Source organism: Accipiter gentilis, chromosome 33 (assembly GCF_929443795.1).
Source record: "Accipiter gentilis chromosome 33, bAccGen1.1, whole genome shotgun sequence".
In the NCBI taxonomy this organism is placed as follows: Eukaryota; Metazoa; Chordata; class Aves; order Accipitriformes; family Accipitridae; genus Astur; species Astur gentilis.
The window spans coordinates 3510180-3525911 of NC_064912.1; the positions used below are offsets into that span (position 1 = coordinate 3510180).

Consider the following 15732-nt stretch of genomic DNA (forward strand, 5'->3'; position numbering starts at 1 on the left):
GTTCATACAATTTGGGGTGAGAGGAGGGAGGGGAGGGAAGGTGGCTCTCCCTGAGCAGAGGCGTTGCTTGTTGTAGAGCCTCTGCTTATCTGAGAGCCACAACGCTCTGTGTGTCATGGACCTGCCTTCAGGATTAGCTGGTCTCCATGACCAAAGGGAGGCCTTTCTCTCTGCAAGCCAGGAAGCTTCCTCCTGGAGTTGTTGGGCTCCATTTAAAAGCTGGTGGCTTTATCAGTATGTGCTGCCTGTCCTAACCCGTCTCAAAGGAGTGTTCAGCAGACTTTCCCAGGTAATCGTGCTGGGAGATATGCTCAGCTATACCGTTTCCCAGCCAAGATCTTGGGAACACGTAGCTCCCAACTGCTGCCTGCCTCTTGGCCTTAACTGTTGAACTTGGAGTTTCACAGGGAGCTGAATCATCACCACTGTGGGACTGCAGTCGATGAGTAAAGTCTGGAGAAGGCGAATGTGTGGCTGTTGGTGATGGTAGAGGTGTCTTCACCTCTGCAGCCCCGTGCCCACGGGAAGGTACCCAGCACTTTCTGGTGCTAATGCAGATATCTGTAGAAGTCTCTTGGATGAAATGGGAATTAGTTTAAGTCTAGAGGGGACTGCTGCTCTTGCCTTCTGAATACCTTTTGCCACAAAGTATGTGGTGAACCTAAAGACTCTTTAGAGTAAAATGCATTAGTTCTCAGAGGACCCGCTGGTGCATTATCCCAAGGGTAACAGAGACCAGATCTGCCTATGTCCAGAGTCTTTTTTAATAGCATGGAATTAGTGGTGACTTGCCTTTTAACAGGTCAAGACCCTGATATCCTCAGTTTTATTTATTTTTCTGGTTGTGTCCATTTTCTTTGGTTTTGGAAATTGGCAAACTGTTCCGCTGTGCTGCTTTTTCCTGGGGCAGTGTCCCCAAATGAGCTTTAGCACAGCGTCTTCCCTGAGGATCCGCTCTCATCTGTGGTTAGTGGTGAGTGTGCTCCTCGGGAGTTGATCTGTGATCTGGCTGGTTTGGAGAGAGTAGTATTTCTCAGTTTGTCATTTTTTTTGGCTTCAACTTCCCAGCAGCTGGGTAGAAACCAGGGAAGACCGTGGTTGCGGAAACCATTGTAACAGCTTGAGTGCTCACCCGTGAGGACAAGCCTTGTATTGCTCTGTGTTGCTGAGGCATAGCAGTACCTGCCAGCTTCAAAAATGTCCTACAAACAAAGAGAAATTTGCTGTCAGAATCTGTGATGCTAACTGGGTTTTAAGACTAGCCAGCTGGAGAGGCAGCTCTGTGCCTGTGGTAGAGGTGATCGCCATGTGCAGCAAGGAAGGGTTCAGCCATCTCAGCCAAAAGGTGAAGGGTGGCCAGGATGGGCCCTGTCTAAATGGCATGAGAATCTCTGCCTTAGTGTATAGGAGGCACAAACGTGGAGGTGTGCAAGCTGTACATCAACTACTTGCTAGTGATTGCCCAAAAGCATGTACCTTCCCCCCAGATAAATGAGAGGGTACTCTACATTGCATTTCCATTGCAGGCCTGGCAGTACTCTTCAGCAGCTCCTAGAGAATAGTTGAAGGACTTCCAGTTTGTAGCCTGCTGCCTTCTGCAGTAACTGGTTCATGTGTTTGTACCGTTAGATATCTTTGGTTTAGGAGACAGGTATGGTTTTTGGAGCAGGCTGCAGAGATGTTCATATTCTCTTTTTGCTGTGCACTACGAATGTGTCCTTTCCTTTTCTGGCAAAAGCCTTGATGTGCACACTATTAGCCTGTTCCTGGGAGGGCCCCCGGGACTTTTCCAGCTGTAGGTATCCTGCTGACTAGCAGGAAGGATTGTGTAGTTAAAACATGACAGCAGCGGTTGTTTCCTCAGGGGAAGAAGTCAAACCAGCCCTGTAGCTGGAAGCACTTAAAACAGCCAGCTCTAAAGACATGAGCAATCCAGGCGGATCAGGAGCTGATGATAAATATGACATGAGAGGTTTGAGTTTTGCATCCCATTCTTATGAAAAGGATCTTCCTCTTTGGACAGAAAATGTTCTCTTCTGTATCCTAGGAATGTTGCCAAGCTGTTTTCTCATTATAAAGAGAAAACAGGACGAAAATAGGTCAGTCCAGCTCTTCAATCCTTGCCCTTTTTCAGGGCTGTCCTGTTTGTGTTGCTGATGCACAAATGGGTGTACTGGATTTTTTTTTTGTTTTAAATCTCATTTCCTTGTTTGTTTTGCAATGCCTGCTACACTCATCGCAGACATCCTACCGCAGTCTTTTAAGCTGACGGTGGACGTGACACTGCAATGATTATACATTCTGTCTGCATGTGGAAGTTTGAATAGTTGGTTCACAAAATGAAATCCAACTGAAACGGGTAGCTCAGTGCATGGCTGTCTTCACTAAAGCTTGCGTAGGAGAGACAGAGGCACTCAGATATTCCTTTGGTTATTTAATAGCCTCTGTCTATTCAGGGCCTTTGAAAGGTGCTCTTGCTGCTTTTGGCTGTGGACTGTGGTGATTAATATGAATTCTTTGTGCAGAGAGATTTCTTCTGTGTGAAGAAATTGGAGGCCAGTGCTGTTTTTTGCTAGGCTCAAGCCTTTAGAGCCGAAGCCTGCTTTGATCCAGGCAGACACCAGTCCCCAAGGGAACACTGTAGTGTGCAAAGTTCACAGGCTGGAGAGCTAAGTTCTATAGATTTCACCGAGCAGACAAACCCTCTGTCTTTAATAAGAGTTCTGGCCTTTGTGCCTCTCTGTGTAGCTGTTGTGTAAGCCGCCAGCTTTGAAGCCTGGTTGGAGTCGTGAGCGCAGTGCTCTCACCAGTAAGTTCAGCAGCTGAAGGCAGACCTCTGCAGGTGCTGGAGTAGGATATGGGCAGCAGGGTTTCAGCTGCATGGTAAGGTGTTTGTTTCCTCCTGGCCTGGAGTGGAAACTCAGTCCTGGGAGGAAGCAGGAGGGGAGAAGACTGACAGGGACTGCAGTGCACCAACCTAGCATGCTGTTAACCCTCCAAACTCTGTGTGGGAGCCTCTCTGGGCTGGATCTTGCCTAACTCTGACTGAGACCCAGAGCTATGTCCTTCTCATATTTTGGTAGTGTTTCTTTTATCAATAAAAATCACTGTGAGTTGAGACGCTTGTTCAGCTTCCCTCTTCCCCCGAAAGCTGACCTGTGAGATCCTGGCCCAAAATTAAAGGGGAGCGTGCAGGTGGGAGGGAGCGGTGGGCCAGCATGCTTGCTCCACGTAACTCCTGGCCCCTTTGAACACCAGCAGAACACGACTGGCTCCCTCCTCATCACCTGTAAGAGAACATGGAGCCTGCCAGACAGTCACAGCCTGCAGCAGTGGAAGAATTGGTTCCTGAGTACCCTCTAAAGCTCTCGTGTCACTCTGTCTTCACTAACTCTGCCTTGTCCTCAGTTCATTGCAAATTGCCATGCAACATGCGTAGCTGTTACTAAAGAAAGAGGACTCTTATTTTGTCCACGGGCTCTTCAAAGCGCAGACTGTCTCTCAGCTGTTACTAGTAAAAAATGCTACCTTAGGGCAGCATTGCTGTGTGCATCCTGCTTTTCCCTGAGGAATAGGGTCTGGGCAGTGCTCTGCATAACTCTGAGGCAAGCTGGCTAGGATCCTCACTTGGTGCTGCTTGGTCAGGGGTCCCAGCATACTTGTGGTAAGAGGAACTGTCTTCTGACTGTCTGGGGCAGCCCCAGTGCCAGGTGGAGCTGAGTGTGAGGAACACAGCAGTGAAGAAGTCTGCAGGAGTTAGGACTGGCGCCCTGCTGAGAACTTGCCCAGGCGCTGATCAGGGATGAGCAAGAGGGGGGAAACACCCCCACACATTCGTGTTGCATCTCCAGTAAGCGTGTAGTAACAGAAGTTTAACTCTGCTTAGCCAGAGGTTCCCGAACACTAGCATGCCACTGGTAGCTTGAGAGCTACTTAAGGTGTACAGGTGCCTGGTAGCAAGTCTGGGCTGCATACAGGGAGAAGCCTGCATGAGCCACAGGCTTGGGTTTCTCTGTGAAGGCAATGAGTGCTTCTCAGCTGATGGTGGAGGAGTGAGACTGGGGAATAATTTTAGTTTGTTTCCTGTTCTCTCAAAAATTACTGTGATGTAGTCATAGGGCTTCTCATCTGCCGCTTGTCTGATACACAGCTGGTTTTGGGGGGTGGAAAGGTTTGATGTGGGTGAGGAAGGAGTCAGTGGAGAGTGTAAGCTTTGCTTTGTGGGAGTAAAGGTGTGTCAAAGAACTTACAGGAGGAAGTGGGCTGCATGAATCCTGAGAACAGCTGGGGACTGCTGCTGCAGTCAGCAGTGTGGTATCTCGTGTTGCTGGTGATTCTCATGCTGTCAGGGGTACCTGAGCAAATAAACAGGTTTAAAAAAAAGTGACCAGGGATTTCTGTTTGGTCATGACCAAATAGGACAGACCCCGCTCCTCCATTATCCTGAGGTGCTAGTGATCTCACGGTGGTTTTGTTAGACCTCCCGTCTGGATGGAGACCTGGCCCAATACAGTCTGAGAAATAGCAGCCCAAACATTCAGATTTCAGCCTTTATGCAGGGAGAGGCAGCATGTTCTTTGCTATCCTTTATTCTTCATACACGCTTTTTCTGTAACACATCTCCACAGCTCTACAGAACTTCTCCACTATTGTTCGCTGTAAGCCCACAGCAGCATAGGCAGGGAATAGAAGACTTACAAATACAGCAGATGCTAACCAAAAGGGCTGGGGATGGGTAGACACCACTTAGACACTAATATACAGGTTACTTGCTTTGTAACAGCTTGCCAAGTTGTCCTCCTGTGCAGCACAAGGAGTGTGTACTTGTGCGGTGGATCCTGTGCATCACCTTAGAAAGGTGATTGATCTCTGTGACAATCTGGGGTCACCAGCACTTCCAGGGAATTCACCAGGCTCTTGGCCTGCTTGTGCTTGGCAGCCTCAGCACTGGCTGCTGACTGGAGGTCTCCAGCATTGTCTGGGTGTTCAGATTCAAGTCTGACATGCATTTTGGCAATGGGGGCTAGGCAGTCACACAGTCCGAGCCCTGAAGTTCACTTGGGGAAGCCTCCTTGATAATTTTTGTCATACTCTTCAGCTTGGAAAATCTACGTACCTGGTTTATTTCTTTTCTCAGGGGCAGTGAGAGCAGCAAGTCTATGCGAGTATTGTTCTACCCCATCCTCCTTGGAACAGTGTTACTTGTTTTCCTGTTGTAGACTGGTTTGGGCTTCTGGTGCTGTAAGTGCAGGTCATCCAGCCTTCTGGCACTCATCATCAGCATGTTTATACACCTTTCCCAGCACTGCTGTGGTGCATGTCATCCAGGCAGTCTCTGACCTCCACTCTCTCCTCTGCACTTTTATTTCCAGTAGGTTCCTGACTTGCTGTCACCTTAGATAAGTCACTCTTCCATCCTCTGCTTTCCCAGCTGTAGAGGGAGAATTGTGCCCCTCTGCAGAGCTGGGAAGCTTTGAGAACACCACAAAAGGAGCTAGATACAGGCTTGCTCTATTCATTGTGCTTGACAACTCAGTAAATAAAACTTCACTCAACTGCTCGCTCTGTAATTCACACATAAAAGACCTGTCATTCTGATCTCTCCCACACCACGCTTTAAATGGAAAGGATGGAGTGAGACCTTCTAGTAAAACAGCACAATTCAGTGCAGTACAGATTGGTCTTTGAGGGTAAGGTATTGTCATAAATAACGTAATGCACCTGCCTTGGCAGGAAGAGCAGAGTGCACATGGTGAACTTGGCCTTTGTCACAGCCTTCCAGAATTTAATGTGGATCTTGTGATGCTTGATAAGCCTTCTTGATCCTCAGAGGATGCAGGAACTACACTAGTTTTCCAGAGAAAGGCAGCAGTTCATACCAGTGGGGAGCCTGGTTTTTCCTCCTTGCATTTGAGAGAAATTAATAAATATCTATCATCTTCTGGTATCCAGGTTCTTATACCTTCAGCTGCAAAATGCATCCTAATCATTGTGCTTTAAGGCTCTGTGTTACAGCGCTGGCTGGCCTGAGGCCTGGAGGGCAGCCCGCGTCTCTGTAGGCTCTTGCACTTTGGCAGCAGGTAGCTGCCAAAGCTATAGCTCTTGAGTGTACAGTTTCCACAGCATCGCTTAAAGCTGAGTTTTAAGGTTCAGGCATGTTGTCTCTAATCACTTCTGCCATCCTCCAGCCCAGTCTTCCCATCTCTGGTGTGACGCTCAGTTCTTCAGTTCTTGGTTGACTCTGCCCCATGGGCTTTTCCCACAGTTTTTGCTTCATCCCCTCTGGAATTGAGCTGCCCAGCCCTCTTGCTCCTGGCTTACAGAAACCAGGAGGCATTACCTCAGCTGTAGAAAAGCTTTGTATTGCCATCCCCTTCTGGCGTGGTGTGCTCTTCCACAAAGTGTAGTTAGGCCAAAGGAACTTGGAGCTTTCCAACCTTTGCTTACACACCTGGTGATTTGTAAGCTGTGCCTGTGTTTCAGAACAGCTGAATGTCATCAAAAGTACGGAATCCTGTTTATCAAGAAAGGATTCTCTTTTCTTTGCCTCTGTGCACACTCTATTAACTGCTCTGGTTGACCAGGCTCTGTACTGAATCGGCCACATCAAATGCCTCAATCTCCTGTGTGATATCCCAAGTTGAATTAAGGAAAAACTCAGCCTAGAGTTCCTGGTACTAATGTGACACCTGTCCCTGGAGCCTGTCCCCAGGCTGTCTGGTTGATCAAGAACAGTGGCAATCAAGTTTGAACAGTCAACAAGGCTTTGAGCTTGTAGCTGTTCAGTGTGCAGTGGCAGGAGGCTAGTGCTCTTGCAGTCTCACTGTGTGAAGCTCTGCTTAAGAAGTGATGGTCAGTGTGCAGAAGAGATAACATCCCATTACTGTGACCACCTGTTAAAGTCTTTCTTGTAGAGCTGGAGTTAGACCTGTCTCATCACTGTGCCGGGGGAGGTGGTTGTTTCTGCACTGTAAGCCTCTTGGGCAAGGGATCTCTCACTTTCTCTCCAGTTTGTCACCATGCTCTGAACACATGGTTGGTAGCTCGACCACAAAGGCTTTGGTGGTAAAACCAGCTTCAGATGTTCCCACCCTGCTTTGCAGTTCGTGCTCTGCTTTCCTGTGCCAGAATTGGCATAGTGAGAAGCTGTGCGCCTCCATGTCAGAAGTCACCCTCCAGAAAGGGGTGAAAACTTCCTGATCATGTTTTGCCACTGAAGCCCACTGTGAATCACACCGTCTGTAGTGATGGTCAGTGGGCATTGACACATCTCTCTTGGGGCAGACAGCACTGGGTGGGCTCTGGCTGCAGAAGATGGCGGATTGTAGCTATGGTCCCATTCGAGATGTTCATCCCAGCCCGGTAGTGCTGGTGTTTCAGTGCTGGGCCTTGAGACAGTGGAAGAATTGTGACTCTTCTCTAGGCGGCTGGCATGGAGGACTGGTTGGTGTCTCTCTGGTGGTGTTGGTAGCCCTGCAACACCTTTGGGGAAGTACATGAGGAATACAGGAATGGCACCTCTAGCCAGGAATGGCTCTTGCTTACTAGTATGATGGAGAGCCAAGCAGCGTTTCTCACTGCAGAGCTGTCCCACAGAGGCATGGGAGAACTTTCAGCACCATGTTGGGTTGTGTGTTGCCACTGTTAGATCACTGCTCGTTCTTCCTGGGTTTTCTGCAGAAAATAAGACTGTGTGCTGGGCTGAAAGCCAGCGTTGCCTGGGCCCTGGATTTAGTGAGCTAGCCTTTGCCAGGCTGACGCACCGCACTGTGCTCCTCTGACACCCAGTGTTTCCAGGCAGGTCAGTATGGATCCACAGACCTTGCCTGTCTGCGCTGCTTTCCCTTCCCTGTGCTCACCTTCTTGCTTTGACCTTTCCCTTCCCTTTCTGTATCCCCACTGAATGGCTGCCAGCCCCTGCCAGCTCTGTGTCTTAGAGCTGCCACTTGTGATTCCTGAAAGGCGGACAGGCGTGAATGAATGAGTCTAGCAGAGAGCAGTCATTTGTTACAGCAAGTTTTCTTTTTCCTCCCTTTCTTCAGATACAGCACAAAGAATCCCTCTCTGCAGTCGGAGACAGTTCATTACAAGAGAGGGGTAAGCCAGCAATTCTCCCTGCCTTCCTTCAAGATTGATTTCTCAGACTGGAAGGATGATGAGGTAAGTCTCTTCTCAGTGTCCCCTTCTTTCCACAACCCTGTTGTCCCAGAAGCACTGGACTCCGTTTAGTGCCATGGAGTTAACAGCTGGAAGACACCCTTTCCCAGCTGCCATGGCATGTTTTGTGGGTATGAGACAAACGGGGCCCTGGGAGGAGCAGGTATGAACACTGTATGGGAACTTGGCAGCTAGATCAGGCAAACAGGGAAGAAGCCCAAAGAAGCAATTTTTGATATCACTGATCAGCTGGCATCCCAACATCTGGTGTAGGAGGGAAACTGCAGAGACTGGCACTGGAGCTCTTCCTGGAGCCTGCCACTCCTCAGCCTTCCTCTCCCTACCAGCCAAAGAGCTTGTGGGAACAAATGTCTGTCTTGATCTCTCTGTTTTGGTGGTCTTTGGTTGTTTTTTTTTTTTGTTTTTTGGCTGGTTCTCTAGAACAGTGGTCTCCAAAGTGGAGTGCATGCAAGACAATTCGTTGGGGTGCAGGAGGAACTTCAGTAGTACATGTATATATCTTATAAATAATAAACATACATATATTGGCAGTACGTGCTCAAAATTTTTCAGTGATGGGATGAATCCTGAAAATAGTTTGGAAACCACTGCTCTAGAAGGTTCCTGTTCTGTTTAAGGGCCATATCCTGCATTATTAACTGTAGCAGCACAGTATTGTGGGGGGATACTCTCCCTTTTAGGGCAGATTCACACTGATGCATTAATGCTGAATAAGGGAATGCTTTCCTCCTTTTGGTTTAACCCATAACTGCAAACAGACGAGGGCTTGGTTTTAATTAAGCTCTGTGGCTTTTACTACATAGCAAGATCTGTGGAGTCCTGTTAATTTTGGTATCTTTGCAAAATTCCAAGCCAGGCAGTAACTCTCTGCTTCTTGAGCCTCTGAGCTTTGGCCCAGGGACTTCCTCTGCACATGACACAGGGCAGGAAGGCCTTGATCTTTCCCCTGCTCTGTGCAGAATTGCCAGAAGAGATTTCTGATGCAGAGGAGTCGGTCTGTAGCTACTGCTAATATATTTGTTCTGTGGACCCCTCTCCCAGGTCAACACTGATGAAGTGTTCATTTCCTGACCCAAGCCTATATAAGAGTATTGTGTATGTGAACCCTGACAGATAACTCTACCTATGTAAAAAAAAAGGAAAAAAAAGAAAGAAAAAAAAGTAATCTTTCATGTATTTTGAAAAGATTGAATAGCTATTGTCTTGAAGTTACAGTTATAACTGTAATCAGTCCCGTGCCTTAACAAATGCCATGGCGGTTACCAAGAGCCTGCAGAGTCTGGTCTCCTGATGTCTTGGCTTCTCTGCCAATATATGATTTCACAAGTTCAGCCTACAAAAGCCTGGAAGAGCTGCTTTTCAATCCCTTCTGTCGTCTGAGAGATCTGGAAAGTAGGAGCTCAGATCCCTTTCTTCTTAAAGAATTGAGAAGCTTAATTTTCACTTTTGTTCCTGCCAGCAAGGTTTTAACTTGAGTACTAAAGTCATGTCCCTTTGACAGCTTAAAGGGAAAGATGCTGCGGAAAAGTAAGCTTCTAGCTCCCTTTGCTTTTATCCTCTGTCTCCTCTTTTTTCATTGGTGTCACTGGGAGCTCTGAGTGTGGAGAAAAATTGAACAAACATTGTGATTCAGAAGAGTTTCTTCTCCCATTTCGGCTCTGTGTACATATCAGTCCTTGTCCTCTCAAGTCCAGTAACATGCATACAGCTAAATCTTCTCAACTGGCCACTGAAATGCAGTACTTTTATCTGAGACAGCTGGCAGAGTGTTATCACTCAGCTGTGTACAATTGCATGCTTCAGATTGCTTTCCAGCTTTGTTATTGGTGTTGTCCAAAAACCCAGATTTACTTCATATTTTTGCTCAGTGTAATACTCACATATGATGTAGTTCTTGGCTGGCCAACAGAAGGGAAAATAATGTTATGTTGGGTTGTTATGTGGAAAGCTTTATAAAAGTTTACTTTGTCTTCGTAATATACTGGTTTGCTTGCAAGTTATAGTGTATGGCTTGTGTTGAGACAGTTGTTTTCAGGTCCCTAAAAATGAATGTGAAATGGACCCTTAAAGAGGCCTTTTGTTTCAGAATGCAGAAGTTTATATTGTAAAGCAACCACAATTCTATGATGTGACTTTCCCTTCAAATGGACAAATAGTAACTGCTGTCATACTGTAATAAATCAGAGCAGGAAGCAAAGCAAAACCATAAGCTTCTTTCAGCAATTTTAATCAATTGTCCTCGATGAATTTTCCCTCTGTGGCATGCCATAATGGTTCAAAAATGCAGGCTGAAAAATAGGGGCTCAGTGAGTCTCTTCTATAACAAATACTGAGAGGTTAAATGAGATTTTTGTGTTTGCTCTGTTACTCTGCTGTTTTGGAAAGAGAATAGATTCTGGTAGTTTAAAGGAGGAATAAAATACAAAACCATCATACAGAGGATGAAAGTCAATATCCCTCAGGTTTGAAGACTAGCTAGGTCAAATCATAAGGTCTTCCAGCACATGCTTTCTGTTTGGTATCAGGTATGCATATTTGAATGGGGGGTGGGGTGGGGGGTGGGGGGTGCGTGCAAAGCTTTGTTACGCAGCTAAGAGTTGCTTCTAGAAAGCACTGCAGAAGCTGAACGGCCCCAAGGGCACGAAGCCTGCATGAGGAGCATGTAGCTATAGTCAGAAGAGCAGCAGACTTGCAATTCCCTCTTCCCCTCACACCTGCCATGGAAGGTTGGTGAGCTCTTGCAGTCCAAAGCACATGCCTGCAGCCCTTGGCAGAGGCACAGCTGTGTGGCTAATGGGCTACAGCACACTTGGCTGGTGGCTGACCGGGGATATCGTCTCCCAGTGTACAGGCATCTTTCATTTCAGGATGAACATTTAGGTTGTAATTCATTTGAAGAGGAGCTATTTTCAACTGTGTTAAGGCTCACGGTGAGGGTCACCTTCCCTCCAGTCTGGGTGTTTGGGGTTGCTGTTTGTGCCAATGCCAATGGCTATCTTGATAGTTTATCTTTTGAGGGACTGGCTGGAGAAAATCACACTGCAAATGATGTTGGGGCTCTGGGAAAGCGAGGGAAGCCCTGAAGCACTACATGAATGGTGCTGTGGTGCTTTGAATTGGGTCTCAGTTTTCACTGGAAAACTGAAAACAGACTACCTGGAGCACTATGGTGAAATGACATCTTTTTCTTTCTTGGCAAGAGATGAGTCAAAAAAACCTGTCAGTAATTAACAAAAACACCAGAAATCCAGTTTCTGAGCCACTTCCGTTCCTGGCATAGGACAGTGTTTGTAAGGTTGCATTTTTCTTGTGTTTGTAAGATGACATGGAGCTTTTGAAGTGCTTTAATGAAGTGCAGGGCAAAGCAAGAAATTGAGTCTGGTTTCCTTGCACTCAAGTGAGATCTTAAATTTTCAATCTCACCGATTAGAAGGTCAAGGACCTGAATTTAATAATATGCCAAGAGATGGAAATCAGTCTGGTGTTTCCTTAAAGTGTTGCGTGAGCTTGAAGTTTTACACCTATTTCTCTGTGTCTTCAAGAACTTCATATAGGAGTCAGGGTTTCTTTTGTGGTGTAGGGAGCATAATGTGTACTGCTGTGGTATAACCAGTATATCCTACCATATGCAAGCAAAACTGTGGCACTAGATATATTTGGAGAAATTTGTCCTACTATAAATCACTCAGGAGACTTTTAGGATATACGAATTATTGAGAATTGAATACCGTATAAAATTCAAATGGAGAGCCTTTGCTTTGCTAGGCACAGCTGGTGTTTAGGGCCATGTCAATGTATACATATTGTTATTCTGGTTGACTCCCTTTGAAAGTTGGTGCCTGAATTTTAAATCCTCCTGCCCTGTCATGTCCTTTTGAGACCAGGGACTGAGGGCCCATCAGAAGGGGCCTTCGTTCCTCTGATGTTAACACTATCTCAAGTGTTGTCTTCAGGCAAGGCTGGTGTCAATTGTCTAACCTCATCTCATTTCTTTCCCTCAGCTGAACTTTGACTTGGATCGTGGCGTGTTCCCTGTGGTCATCCGAGCAGTAGTGGATGAAGGGGATGGTAAGCATGGTGGTGTGCTCCCTTGGTCATCTTCTAGCGCTCTTTGAGGTTACGCGACTCCTAAAGGGCAGGCCTCCTTCTGCAAGGATGAAAACATTTTACTTGTAGCAAAGACTTGGGGAGCCTTTCCAGAATAAAAATATTTCAGGAGTTCACCTTAACTTCCCTGTGTTAAAAGGGCCCAGTTAACCACGGGTTCTTATATAAAAACACGCTTTTAAAAATAGCCTCCTTTTTTTTCTGGAAAAATGGCCAGTTATTTAGTGTTGGAATAGCGTTTAGGAGAGCTCCTGGCTCTGCCACCAATGCCAGGCACAAATTGGAGAAATTACTTCCTTTCTCTTTGGGTTTTGCATTTGCAGTTTGTAAGGCAAGGAAGGAGTTGGTCTTTTCCCCCTCTTTGAGGGGTAAGTTCTCTTCATAAAAGCTATAGCTAACTGTAGGGTGGGCCTTCCCCTAGGAATGGTCAGAGAAAAAGAAATGGCTTTAAAATGCTCAGGCCACTGTTCAACCAAATACAGCTTCATTCAACAGTTTAAAATTCTGCTTTTTCTGAAGGGTGCTGAATGGTTACAATAAAAGTGCATAACCTTTGATGAGAAATAATATTGTTGATTATTTTTAAAGCACTTTGCCATTTTGGAGAAGGAAGTCCAGTAAATGTTTAGATTGTTACTCACCTTGCATGGTATTTTCCTTAGGGGGTGTGTGCTTTTGAGCTCCATGTGTTTGCACTCATTCTGAGTGTCAGAAATGAAAAGGCCACGCTTTCTCTAAAATTGGGAGCTATGGTGGTCAGCAGGACCAGCATTTCACTTCTGCATTTTGTAACATTTTGTACAAAATTTAAGAATAATTAGAAAGGAAAAAAATCCATTGCTGATTGCATTGTTTAATGTAGTCACTTGCTCAGTTTCTTATGTTGTAGATGTGAAAGTGCCCAAAACCTCATTGCATTATTTTATAGTCCTCCAAGCAGAGTTAAATAGAACTGGATGAACCAATTTAAAGTGTGACTAACAAAGCACAGTGCAACATAAGGGAAATTACTTCTAAAGTGCATCTATTTTTAGTGATTTCAGGCACTGTTAGTAAAATTGACATATATGTATATTTCTTGACCATAAATATAAAACACCTTCCTCTGTTTATGGAGATTTTGGCAAGGTATTTGTACTTTCTAATGTTGGGCATGCCTAGAAGGACCAAAAATAGAATAGGAGGCAGCATGAGAAGCATACATTTATGCACATACCATGCCCAGTCTTAGCCAATAGTGTACTGTTATGTATTTTAATAACTTGGAAAGGCAATTGCTTTTAAATCCTCTCCTGGAAAGAATATCAGCACAAAAATATGTGACACTTAGGCGAGATTTGAGGAAATTGTTGTGTATTTTGGTTCTTTTTTAACTGATGGGACTTGGAAGGAGCTGGCCTTGTGTGTTTGGAGCACCTGGAAAATTACAGCTGGCCTGTAACTGCTTGTGTTAAATCAAATTGAATGGCAAATTAAAATAGCAGTCAGCAAGATGTTGGTTTGGACTGAATTCTGCCAGGAGATGTTTGCGTGCCTTGAAGAATGTGAGCTTGCAATGTTAGCCCTCTCCCATTCCTGCTAGCAGGATTGCACTCAGGGAAAGGTACGGAAACCCTTCTGGGAGGCAAGGTGCTGCACAGAATGGGTTGCACAGCTCCAGCCACACACGCTGCTTGAGTGCCAGAGGATATGAAGGGAAGCAATGCCTGTTATCTCTTACTTGGCTGTTCAAACTGTGAGGAGGGACCTGAATTTCATTTACCGAGTGAGCTAGAACAGCCTTGCTCTTGGCTGACAGTGTGGGGAGCAAGCAGATGAATTCCCAGTTCTAGCCCTTTTTTCTGCATGCCATTATGTTCCTGATTGCACCCAAATTGCCATGACCAGTCTCAGTTACCCAGCAGATCTGCAGGCATGGACTGTCTTCTCCCATATACTGCTGTTGCCAAACGTGATCATTGTGCCGTAGCCTGGTGAATGGTTCCTCTAGTTGTCTCTGCTGTTCTAGGGGCCCAAAGGAAGCTTTTGAGGTCCTCTCCCCTTTAGACAACACAGGAGTTGCTTCCTTCAGCTGTTAATTTTCTGGCATAGAGCTGATAGTAGTGTCTGCCAGCTCTTCTAGATGTGCTGAGCACAGCCTGGGTACTCGTTGGTCCAGGCAGGGTGAGGTGGTTCCATGCTTTCCCTTCCATCAGTGATAACTCCACAACCTCTGTCTCCCATTTCCATATGATGAGTCTGAACACAAGCAAAAGGGTCCAACCAGTTGGAGCTGAACAGAACCTTAGAGTCTTGAGCCAGAGAGACTGGGATTGTACCTTGGCTTCCTCTATTCTCTATTTGCTGAGGGAGCCATGAATGCAGTACAGAAACCTCTGACAGCCCCTTCTCAATGCTGTTGGATTAAGAGGGAGGCCTCGAGTTTGAAAGAGGGAAGACGTGATGTTTGTCTTTGGGAAAAAAAAATCAGGGAACTGGACAGAGATGTTTCAGTGTCCAAAATTGGTATGAGAAATAAATGTTTTATAAGCATGTCAGATTAGAATGAAATAAAGTGATAAGTACTGGGGCTGGAAGTGCTGCCAATTGCTGTTAAACCAGATGGATTAATTAATCTCTGTGATAGATTCAGGTAATTAAAAACAGGAATTTGAGGGGACAGCAGAATCCCACTGAGTGCTTTGTTTTACTTTCCCTTTTCAGCCTCTGAAAACAAAGTGGGATAGTTTGGAGCACCCACGATAATGAAGCCATTTATGTGTAGGGCCCACCACAGACCGCAGCGGGGTTATGCTCTTGCTCTGCAGGAGTGTGAGATAAACCAATGTGACAACAAGATAAGAAAAGTTTTAAATTGCAAGAGGAGATGAAAATAGAACAGATAGCAGTTTAGAAATTGTGGCTGGACTAAAATTCAGCTCGGGGTGGTTTTATGCTTGTGCTGTTTTCAAGGTTTAACCATGACTGCTCTTTTTTTTTTTTTTTTTTTTTTTCAGTGGTGGTTGAGGTGACAGGTCATGCCCATGTTCTTCTGGCTGCATTTGAAAAGGTAAATGAGTTCTTTTTTTCCTTCTGTCCTTGTTGTTGTATATGTAAATGTTTACATGGGTCATTAGTTTGTATTTATATAACACTTAGCCCAATGGAGTCCTGGCCTGTGACTGAGGTTCCTGAGTGCTATTGTAGTACAAATAATTGCTTGCAGCATCTCCTGTGCAGCCTGTAATTATCATCTGTACCTGAGCTGGTCACTCAGCTAATTGTAGCTGGTGTTTCCTGTGTGTGGGGAGAGGGTGTGCTTCAGTGGCTGTGATGTCTGAGGGTGGAAGGTGTTGACCATGGCTGCTACCATGCAGTTTTCCAGGGCCTCGTGATCTCTTTGCAGAACCGGATCTGCTATGTCCAGACCCTGTTGCACCATTGTTTGGCCTTAGTTTACATGTAGGA

At 45.8% G+C, this 15732-nt stretch overlaps 1 protein-coding gene across 6 annotated transcripts in view; it reads left to right on the top strand.

Annotated features, from left to right (window-relative positions):
- MGRN1 (mahogunin ring finger 1) overlaps positions 1-15732 on the top strand; it is a 56993-nt gene that overhangs the window by 21386 nt on the left and 19875 nt on the right. For all 6 annotated transcript variants that reach the window (XM_049791281.1, XM_049791282.1, XM_049791283.1 and 3 more), the window contains 3 exons: positions 8043-8160; positions 12180-12246; positions 15282-15334. In XM_049791281.1, coding sequence (XP_049647238.1) covers positions 8043-8160; positions 12180-12246; positions 15282-15334 — 238 coding nt within the window. The remainder of the gene's footprint in view (positions 1-8042; positions 8161-12179; positions 12247-15281; positions 15335-15732) is intronic.